At 46.4% G+C, this 10,967-nt stretch overlaps 1 protein-coding gene across 1 annotated transcript; it reads left to right on the top strand.

The window, feature by feature from the left end:
* Positions 1-3,984: 3,984 nt before the first annotated feature.
* LOC122397919 lies at positions 3,985-10,069 on the top strand. The gene is made up of 7 exons (XM_043397417.1): positions 3,985-4,107; positions 5,131-5,234; positions 5,325-5,417; positions 5,484-5,615; positions 6,787-6,901; positions 7,394-7,622; positions 9,912-10,069. The coding sequence occupies exons 1-7, from the start codon at positions 3,985-3,987 to the stop codon at positions 10,067-10,069; spliced, it is 954 nt and encodes a 317-aa protein (XP_043253352.1).
* Positions 10,070-10,967: the final 898 nt, after the last annotated feature.

Below are 10,967 nucleotides of genomic sequence, written 5' to 3' on the forward strand. Positions count from 1 at the left end.
CCTCGAGAAATCGCCTTGAAACGCGATCAAAGGCGGCGTGGCATTTTTGAATTTTTAATCCACGTCGCATGAAAATATGAAAATCTCCATGTATACACGGGATGTGCCCCGCAAAGCGTACATCGAGAGCTTTCTTTTTTCCCCCCCCCCTTGATATCAAAGTCGACGATGAACAATAAAAGTTACTAGCCCCGATGAACACTTACGCTTTACGAACTGCACGAAAGCGCAATTTTATCAGACCAGCAAATTCACACTGGCAAATTACTTTTCTTCGAGGGAACCACGCTCCGTAATTTTCCTAACGGCACTACCTAACGACACAAGTTGAGAAATTTGGAAACTGCAAACAGTGTTATAACCTAACTCTGTTACTTTCAGAGCCCCCTCTACCCCGCTAACCTTATGAAAACCAACTGGAGAACGGAAAACCTTATTTTATATATGAAGTAATTTCGTAAGTTTGCGCATATTTTCCCTGGGCAACTTTAAAACGCGATGTAGCGCGTAACGGTTCGAAACGCGAGACTTTCGTCGGTTCTTTATATCACGGATATTCGTATTATACGCGGAAATTAACGGATCCGTAAGAAATATTTATTACTCCACAGCTTTCGTTTGATACACTACGAGTTCGAAATTCTCGGAAGATGAAATAGCCAGGTACACGTAAATATACCGTAGCGGAATATTTGAAGGGAGCCACAAGAGATGGTCGAAACGTAAATGGACACAATTATACGCGGAAATACATCCACCAGCCACCAGCAATTTGTTTTATTTATATGGACGTTTCCAAACAGTACGTCTAGAAAGCTAAACACCGCTGGAATGGATAGACGTAAGGGCACAACCGTGTATCTATGAATTCCCGTAACTCGAGAACTCGTTGCCACGTCTCTCGCTTTCAACATTTTCCATCTCGAATTCGTACGGGCGGGGGGAACGCTCGTGTAAATTATCGAGCAAGATAATAGAAACGTATGCGCGGGCGCGGTCGGCGGATATTAAAAATTACGTCGTAGCGTAGAGTCGAGGGCGAGTGTCGAGTACGAAGAAATATTCGAGACTTTGGCCGACGTTTCTCGCCCGCAGGAAACCGCCACTTATTTCCCTCCGCGCCTTCGACGAGCGAAGAGGTACGACCGGGTTATTTATGCGAGAACATTTTCAGAGATAGATTAGGACAAGCGGACCGCGAATTCTGCTTACACCGGCGCGGTCTGTGCATCCCTTTGAATCTCTGATTAAAAAACCCGCCCCCTCCCCGAAGATAGACGTATCTGTTAAAATTAAATGGAAAATTGAACGGTCCGTAACATTTAACATTTTTTTTTCTGCGCCTCAAACGGGCGCGGTTATAAATCAAAGGATATCGAAAAAATTAATCTTAATTAATAGCTCGAGTATTCAATTAATTGCCAGGTATAAATTTGCTCGATAACGGGTGATAATTTTTAAAAATTTTTCACGTTTCCCACGGAACCCCTCTTGATATGCGTCGATCGATATTCAATAAAGTCGCAATTTTGCTTTTGCGTTTATTTTCCCCTCGATGCGTCGGATAATATTGCGGAAAAATAGAAATTTTAATTAAATCTTTTGCTTTTGACAATTTTCTGCAACCGTGGCTGTGTTGTCCGACAACTTTATTGGAATATTCGAAATATTCAATTTTAATTCACGTTGTACGTACCAGGCGAGTCTAACAATCGTGTCAGCGAAAGTAGAAGAGAATTCTATAGCAATTTCGCTCGGTAAAAAAAGAGGGAGATTTTTTTTTCTGTCTTCGCTTGGAACAGATTTATAGCCTGATTGACCGAGTATAGTCTAGAGCCGAAACGCGCTACATACGGCCCGCTAAATGGTTTAATTTGGCCCGTGGTCCGATTTAAATCAAACAGGAAACACTGCTAACTCCGCAACGAGGAAGACCCAACGGATGACAAACAAAGCGAAATATTCGTTAACTAAAATTTTTCTATTTATCCCAGCATCGAAACGATCGCCCAGAGACACGCGTTAAATAAGAATTCGTTCGAGATTGATGTTTCTGGTGACGCGGAGGGTAGGTTTTTGCTCCGCCATCGGGCGATATTTCTTTCGCGGCTCATATTTCAGCGAGTCTTGCAAGCAACCGGTATTCGTATTGTAGACACAGAAAAATGCCGAACCGTGGAAAATATACTCGACAATTTTTTACTGAAATTTCAAATCGTTCGTTCGATATTTCTAATTTCATCCCCCTTTCGTTCGGTGGTAGAATATTTTCGAATCCGTATCGACGATTAATATTGCAGAGCGTTAATTCGGTTTCCAAGGTGTTGCAAGGCCAATGGTGATTTCTGTCGTGGAAATTCCGACGCGTTTCCGACCATAACTCACCGCCGAACATGATCTACGTATTTCCAACTTTATCGCGTGTATCGCGTAGCCATTAAATTCGTAAGGTGCGGTTATCAGACGTCGTCGGGGGGTCGTGGAGGGGGGTTGATGAAGAGCAGGGGGGGGGGGGTGAAGCCGGAGTAAAACCTTATCATCGATATCCACTGGGATTTCAAGTGCCAGGTAAACAGACTCGTATTTGAGATTTCCCATGCGGGGTTGACGAAGTACGGAAGCGCGATGGTGGATAGAAGGTAGAAAGGGGAAAGCAATAGCGGAAAAGGGTGGCGAATAGCAGGCCACGGTAGCTGGAGGAATGGAGAAAGTAAGAGACGAAAAAGGAGACAACCAGAGAGGATCTGGCGAGTGGGCCATGTTCGTAGACGGATGGATTAAAACGAATAAAACCGGCCGGATGTCCCTCAAGAGATCTTCATTGGAAGAGATTTCGTCTGTGATACCGAAAGTCCGAATCGTCCACGGAAATTACGCCTTTCTTGCGGTCGACGGCTTCGCCTCTGCTTTTTCTCCCCCCAACGGTGGACAAAAAAAAAATTGCATTAACCATCGGGAACGTCGAGAGGAGACAAAAGGTTCCGAGAGCAATTGTCGCGCACGCGGCTCGATATTGTACATATTTTGTTCGGGGTTTTTGTCGCGTCCCCGCGATCGTTGCAGCGACACAGACACTACAAATAAAGCTGGATTCTGGGCATGGAATAATAGCCGAGCGCCACGCGCCTGGGGAATACCGTATTTATCCCGCGTATCCGTACCTGCTATTAATTGAAAATTCCCTATCCTGCCGCCACCCTGCTGCACGGTCCCGCGGATCGGTCGAAATAATTTTCGCGCCGCGGTAATTCTCGCCTGGGAACGCGATTCGTCGCACAATACCGCCGCCGTTGCCTCCTTTGTCGATCCGGCCTGTCCGAACTCCGCGAAATTGCACCGCGGGCGCAAAAATAGCGGTGAAATTTACAGGCGAAGAGAACACGCCGGCTGTTAATTTCGATTTTATAATAGGGTGAGAATCGTTTACGTACAAAGTCTAAATTAATGGCACGGAATAGGGTCAGGGGGTCCCGTGTCTCGAGAAACTGCGTTCCTACATTATTACAGTCCACTATACTGAAAAGCTCTGCATCGGGGAATCGACAGCCTCCGTGTTAAAGGAGATTCATAGGGCTCGCGTGAACGTAGCCATAATCGGTTTCGGCGTTCGTTTGTTTCGCGTCTCGCAACACCGTCAGTCCATTTCGAACGCGTTCCACGGTCAGCATCGCCGTCCAAATTAAGGGTTAGACGCAGAAGAAAGCTTCGCGCTGGTAAATTACGTCGTTGGCCCAATTTCTCAACTTCCCGCCCTATCCTCTTCTTCGTCGTTTTTAAACGAGCGCGCCATCGGACCCCGGATCGTCGAATTAATTAAACGTGAATTTAATTAAACAACCTGCAACGCGCCGCTGGAAGTCGAGCGTCTGGATAAATAAAGGTTTGGGAGTGCAAGGATCCGAAAGGGGCGGGAAGAAAATCAGGATCGAGGCCAGGGCGCGTGTGCCCGAGGAAATTGATAACGGGGAATAATCGGTGGAAAAAATGGGGCACAAGCTGGCGGAAAGGATCAAATACGCCATGGCGCATTTGTCCCACAAGCAATACATTACTCTGCTGGCGCAGCCTAATTGGAGGAGGGTCCAAAGAATGAATTTGAACCTTCTGGTGAGCGGTCCTAGCGTAATATTTCAACCCTTTAACGTGGAATGCACCCCAAAGTTTACGTTTATTTATTTATATTTAAAATACACGATACCGTTTTGGTTTTGGGATTAACAGTGAAACAAACTACGGTCGAACAATCGTTTTTAACGACTAGGTTTTTGCGCGGGTGGACGTAGAACGCGGAATACAATTTTTGCCCCTGGCGGAAGATCGGCCGCGCAAAGCAAAATACGAACCTTTTCACACTTTTTGAAGCCCTGATTCCGTTGTGCCGGGATCCGGGATTAAAATCTAACGCAACCAGCCCTCGTGCCGAGTCTCTTTATTAATCCATTTCCTTTCGCGTGCACTATCGATGCTTCGATATTACATTTTTTCGCCAAATAATTGGTATCCGATTGCGCTCTCTCATTATTTGTCTCGTTGCACTTCGTCTTCCAATAAATTGATTACACCGGACAAAAATGCAAGCATCAGCGGCGGAACCAAACATCGAGAAATTATTCCGATCGAACAACGAAAATAAGGGGAAAAAAAACACAATTATTTTTATAGTTGTATACCCAAAATTTCCCCTCGAAATCCGTTCGCGTTAAATCCTTTTTAACGGCGAACAAATTTCCACGCAGTTATTACCGGCTCTCCAATTTAATTTCTTTATCGAAACAGGGCGCGTGACAGTAATTTACCGTAAAATATTCCGTCTATATCGTCGCGATTGCGCGCAAGAGTTTCGCGTCTCCGTGAAACGCGTAGCAGTAAAAAACATTACTTTATCGCCTCGGAGCAACGAATAACAATTAAGCATTTCCAATTGTTCGCGAAACGAATTAATACGGTTAACAATGACTGGCGTTTGTAAAAAGGCTAAATAACTCCCCCGTGTTTCTAGAACGAGTACTACAAACTACTTTTGCAGGTCTGGCAAAGGGTTGAAGTTCGAGGACAGCGAGGAACGATATCTTACAAGATCGTCTGGCGGAAAAGCGTGCAATTTCTCTAATTTTCTATATTAATTTTCAGGCGAATCCTTTCGGCATCAGACGCGCAGCCCTTCGAGCACGCGCCTCGAAGCGAATCAAAGTCATGGCGAGGCCGAAACACCTTAACAAGAAATACGATCCTGCGTAAGTAATTACGCGCTCGCCCTCTATCGTTTCACCGTTTCGAGCAAATAGGTTCGTTGCACCAAGGAACTTAGTTTCGCTTCTTCCTAGACTGGCACCGCCGCCGTACCCGCGGATCCACCCGAAAACACTCGAGGCCAAGAGCAGCAAACGCATCGTCGACTTGGCTCTGCCAAAAAAGAGGTGATTTTCTTTCGGTGTCGAACTAAACGCCAGCGACGATTAACGAATTGCACGTTCCTCGATCAGACAGCTGCTGGCGAACATGAGGTTCCAAACGAGGGCCAACATAGCAGAGCTACTGTGGAAGGTGCAGAACTCCCGGTACCGGAAGTACCGATATTTTTGCAACGCCAGACAGCAGCGGGAAATGAGGAAGAAGTAAGTTCCAAAGACCAATTCTTTCAAAATACTTTGTTCCCTCCTTGGATTACGATATTAATAATTTCCAAGTACAGCGTCTAGGATGGATCTCTCTGCTGGTGTTTATCAGTGACCACGCAGTTTAATTTTGTTCAGAAGGATCAACATCTTTAGCGTAGACGAAATAGGGGATTGAACGTGAAAAGCTTACAACCTATTATTAAACGAGTTGGAGTCTCGTGAGGTTCTTTGGCCCCCTCTCCAGAGAGGAGAAACAGGAGCAGGAGGCAGATGGAAAGAAGTCGATCTTTCGATGGGAATCGGGAAAATGGCTCGCGGGGAACGAACGTAATCGGATTGTCTTTCGAACGGTTCGCGCTCGCAAATGCGATCTGGTAAAGTCGGATTTGGATATCGCGAAGCGACGGTGTCTTTCTTTTAGACGACGAACGCGAGACCGGGACGCGTTTGTCTGCTCGCATCGTGATTCGCTGCGTTTCACGCTCCGTGTGTGCCAGGGACGGCGAATTTCCTGACTTCGTGCCAGAAATTAACTCGTTGCAACTATTTCTACAGATACTACCCGTTGACTGGAAAATATTTTTAATTTACATCGATCGTCGTGAGTTTCTAATTAAAAGAGATTCCATTTAAAATGGCGTACGCCATCGATCGTTTTGCACGAGCGATAACGAAGCTGCATCGACGCGCAACGAATCGATCGGGGTATTACGAAACCCAATAAAGCGACCAGGTTTATTATACTGCTTAAAATTATCACAGGAACGCAAATATTCGTCTTTCCCGTCGATTTTGCGCCATTCAGCGAGAACGGACTATTGACTTTCCACTCTCCATGCCGACTTTCATAGGTACCCAACGTTACTGTTGAACTTTGTATGCAACTCGCGAACAGTTAGCAGACACGAGTACCCTAGATGTAATTATTAATAGTGCCCAAGGGTGTCTCGAAATTCGCCAAACAAGCGGGAGCGCATGCCGCCTTCACCCCCCCCCTTTCCTACGCCGTACGCTTTGTACCCTCTTCTTTCGTTTACCCGTTGCTCCCGGGAACTGTCCATTCGTCGAAACGAATTAATCGAAAGCTATACCGATTACGTTACGTCTCGATCACGATTTTCGTACCCCCCCGTTTAATTCTCCATCGCGTGACGCGGTCTCGTTGCAGGAACAAAATAATGGCCAGGCTACGCAGAGCCGTGAAACCGGAAGAGTGGGATCAACACGTGGCCTTCTTGGAAAAACTCGCTGCCCCCAAAGTGCCGCCCAAACCAACCTTTCCCGTACGTACTAACTCACGTATTCGCGTTACGTAACGGGTGAAGAAAAATTGGCAAAATGGCGAGAGCTTGTATTAAAAAATTTGCTGAAAACTAACGAAGATGGCGGTTCATTCTGCACGCGTCTCTTTCGTTCCGCGTCCTCGAAATGCAACCCTGATGGGCGAAAGTCGGAATAGGCGAGAGAAAGAAACAAAAGGGCGGGTCTCTAAGTTATTAGCCCGGCCGGTCTGGCCAGGCGAAAACGGAAGCCCCCGTTGATTCTCGATCGACGCTGACGGGATCCTCCGACGCGGTATCAACCGCGTTCGATCCGGATTCGCCGGCGAACGTCGATGAAACGTAACGGGGTCGTGAAAGGGGAACGAGAAAAACGAGCGTTCCTCGCGGTGCTCGTACCCGCGCTCCGTCATGTAGGGACGGAATAGAAAAAGACGCGGTAACAATGGTACCGTTTCGACGACGGTGATCGATACACGGGCCGGTGAATTGCAGGGCAGAAGAAGGAAATGGAGGCCGGTGAACATGCGGAGGATCGAAGAGTTGGCGACGCCGTTGATCAGAGAGTTACCGGACGTCAGGGATCCCTTCACGGTCCCCGAAAGCGCTCTCACGTACATCATCACCAGTCGCATGGCGGAAATTGCGTATCCAAAGACTCTGCCGGAGATCGTACCGCCACGGATCCCGGGCGCAGTCAGTCAGGCCGCTTTAAAGGCCATAGGTACGACGATCATTTCGCCGTGCGCTAATTCGTTTCCACCGACGCGCTATTTTCACCGACCGTTATCGTTACAGCGCCCAAAGCGAGTCATAATTCACGGTGCAATCGGGTCGGGTGGATTCCGTGGCTCGAAACGCGCGGGAGGTTTCGTATTCGAGAAAACTGAATTTATACACAGGGTGTTCGGCCACCCATGGGAAAGAATCTTCATGGGAGATTTTAGAGACCAAAATAAGACGAAAATCGAGAATATCAATTTGTCGATCGAGGCTTCGTTAAAAAGTTATTAAAAAATTTCAAATCATTCACGAAAAAATTATTTTCGGTTGTAAGAGTCAATTACAATCATTTTTGGTGAATAGACATACCCCCGAAATCCCACGCACTTACGAGGAAAAAATTCTTTACCGAAACTACAATGTCTGACCATTAACGAAAATTCCCCTGAAATTCGTCGAAATTGAAAAGTTTCGAATCGTTCTAAAAAAATTATTTTCGGTTCCAGGGGTCAATTACGATCATTTTTGGTGAATAGACATACCCTCGAAATCCTGCTCACTTTCCAGAAAAAAATTCGAACAGGTGAACAAATTTGTCGACAAGATTAAAAAATGTCAAATCATTCTAGAAAAATGATTTCTCCCATTAAAATGTTTCCCCAGGGGTGGCTGAACGGAAAATTTGCTCGAGTTCAAACCGTTGCTGTTATTTTATCAAACAGTATGTATCGTGGCGTGTACTAATTAACCGCTCCGCCACGGTTAAGCGTACGTAGCCCAATTTGGCGCGACTGTTCGCACCCTTTCCAGTCCCACCGATATTTTTTCGCGCGAGATAGGTACTTCGTGGATTACAGCGGTTGTACGAGAAGTTGTCCAATTTTCGTTCGCCCGGCGAAGACTGTTTTAACGTTTTGTTTCCCGGGGATCCCGGTGATGCGGTCGACGGTACACAGCGGGAAGAAAAGCAAGAGTTTTTCCGTCTTCACCTGTGCGCGCCGCTCTGTTTCGTTTGTTTTATCTCTTTCGGTGATCGATCTACTTTCCTTTCGTAACAGCAGTTTCGCGTTCCGGTTCTTCGTCGAGGTGTCCCTCCTCGCAGACATCGATAGCTACGTTGATTAAGGAACTGATTACCGAGTTCTTCCGCGCAGTGCGTCAGAGTCTCCTGTATACCTGGTATCCCGAGTCATCGAGAATTTTTTTGCAACCGAGAACGTCGAGAAAGGATGGCCCGTCTTTTTCCGCGACGGTTCCACGGCGAAATAAATGCGGGGATTCGGGGGATTGATGAAGTCTAGACAGTCGTATGCGTTATCTCCCGCTCGCGAAACTCGTTTCGGAGTTTCGTAAAATGGGAACATCGTCCAAAAGTCTACCGCGAACGTGGATAGATAATTGATCGAATACGATGAAATACCGTGTCGAACGACGTAACAAAGTCGCAAGTTCCCCCCGTCCCTAATCCCGACCTAAACCAAGCCTAATTCAGACGCAACCCAGTTACCAAATTTGCGGTTTACGGGGCCGGATTTTCGAACCGCCGGTATCGCGCGGGCTTAGGAAACTTACAACAGGAAAACAGACGAGTGAAAAAAATTCGCTCGTTCGGGGGAGCAAGTTCGACGCTCGCCAAAAGTCGAAGAAAAGTTCCAGAATTGATTTAATTTCTTTTCGATTTCGGTTTCGTGGGGCCCCGCGAACCGTGAAACGCCGACCAGCAATTAAAACGATGCTTTTCACGATTAAGCGGACGAACGAGAACCGGTCGTTTCACCGACCACAGCGGCCCCGTAATTAATCCGCACCGCGCCAGAAATAATTGACCGATCCCGCTGCTAATTACCGTGGACTTTGACTTTCTTAAGATATTTCGACGATACGAAACAAACTTCCATTCTCGTTTCGTGTCTGGATTAAAAAGAGAAGCTTTCCAAAATGTTTAACAGAATGACTTGTTAAGTATTATAGGGGATGAAAAAATTGGGGTAGTTTCCAGCGAAATCGATGGACCATTCTGTACGTATAAGTGAGGATTTCTCGATCGGATCCCAGACGCGCGGGAAATGTAAATTCCGTTCGAAATTTCCTCATTAGCAGGCCAGCGGTGCCTCCGCGAGATAAGTTTACGGACTTAACTCTTTGCGTTAGCCAATTACCCGAGTCCCGGGGTATCCAAAACGGTCGTTTTTCCACTGCCGGTCCGCGAATTAATTCTCTTTCGAACCATTTGTCCCCCTTAAGGGGCGGGCATTAAAGCGACAGGATGCATGGGTGTTTAATTTCGTAGCTTCCCCGAGGACGATACTCTTGGCGAAGCCTTTGGAACGACCAGCGGGGATAGAGACCGACGTCAGAGAAGATGCTTTCACGGTCTCCCCGAAAGCGTTAAAGGCCAAATGCTCCCGTCGGCTGAAATTTCTGGCCAGGCCGAAACGGTACAGGTGATGAGCCGTTCGTCGACACGAATCTACTTCCGGAACAGATGCGTCCCACTTGTCCCGTCCTGTGTTTGTCCGCACCTCGTCTCACGTGTATACCGTCCCTTCTGCCGAATAAAAGATTCCATCGACATTTATATCATCTATTATTACTATATCTTCGTTGGAAATGACAAAACTATGCATTTTTGAAAAATTAGTTTCAACCTCCGGGAAGCTAATTTCAATCGTACAAAGCGACTGGCTCGAGTGTCTGACCAAACGCGGACCATTACTACTTACTACTTACTGGACGAATCTGCGGTACGTGCTTGGTTCCAAGACCAAATGTTCTGAATTATTACCCCGTGGAAATGTCTAGTAGAAACGGATCTATCGTGCAACTTGATACTGATAACAAGAACGCGACAAAAATACGAAATTGAATAGATAATTGCGTCGAGCGGAGGAAACGTCGGTGCACGTGAAAAATTGTGTAAAAGGCTACCATCAATATTTCCGGTTCTTTTCAATAGTGCTCGATGAAAGAAGCAGTACAGGTACAAAAGATACCTCTCAGCTTGCGGTGTATGTTCCCGAAGTAGCTCAACTTTAGACATTATCGAAGAGTTGGTGGAACTGATACCTATAAAGGGTACTGCCGCAAAGGCAGGTACTCTCGAAGCATTGCTCGAGCGCGCCACAGACACGAAGTTCAATCCCTTCTTACGGAGTTATTAATTATTATATAGGGCCTCTCAAAAATGACTAAATACTCAAGGAGCTGAAGCGACTAAAAAATCGCCACCGCATTTTACATTGAAGTAATAGATCTCAAACGAATTACTTCCCTTTATACAGACCTTTACCTCATTTTTAAAGTGGTTCGATCCTGATGTATTTTTATTCATGGACTTGCACCAACC

This window comes from Colletes gigas, unplaced genomic scaffold, assembly GCF_013123115.1.
Source record: "Colletes gigas isolate AHSC1104 unplaced genomic scaffold, ASM1312311v1 Colletes_gigas_Sc00010, whole genome shotgun sequence".
NCBI classification, from domain to species: Eukaryota; Metazoa; Arthropoda; class Insecta; order Hymenoptera; family Colletidae; genus Colletes; species Colletes gigas.

Coding starts and splice junctions, on each gene's coding strand:
- LOC122397919 (XM_043397417.1), top strand. CDS start 3,985: ATGGGGCACAAGCTGGCGGAAAGGATCAAATACGCCATGGCGCATTTG. Junction 4,108..5,130: donor GAATGAATTTGAACCTTCTG/GTGAGCGGTCCT, acceptor ATTAATTTTCAG/GCGAATCCTTTCGGCATCAG. Junction 5,418..5,483: donor TTGGCTCTGCCAAAAAAGAG/GTGATTTTCTTT, acceptor TTCCTCGATCAG/ACAGCTGCTGGCGAACATGA.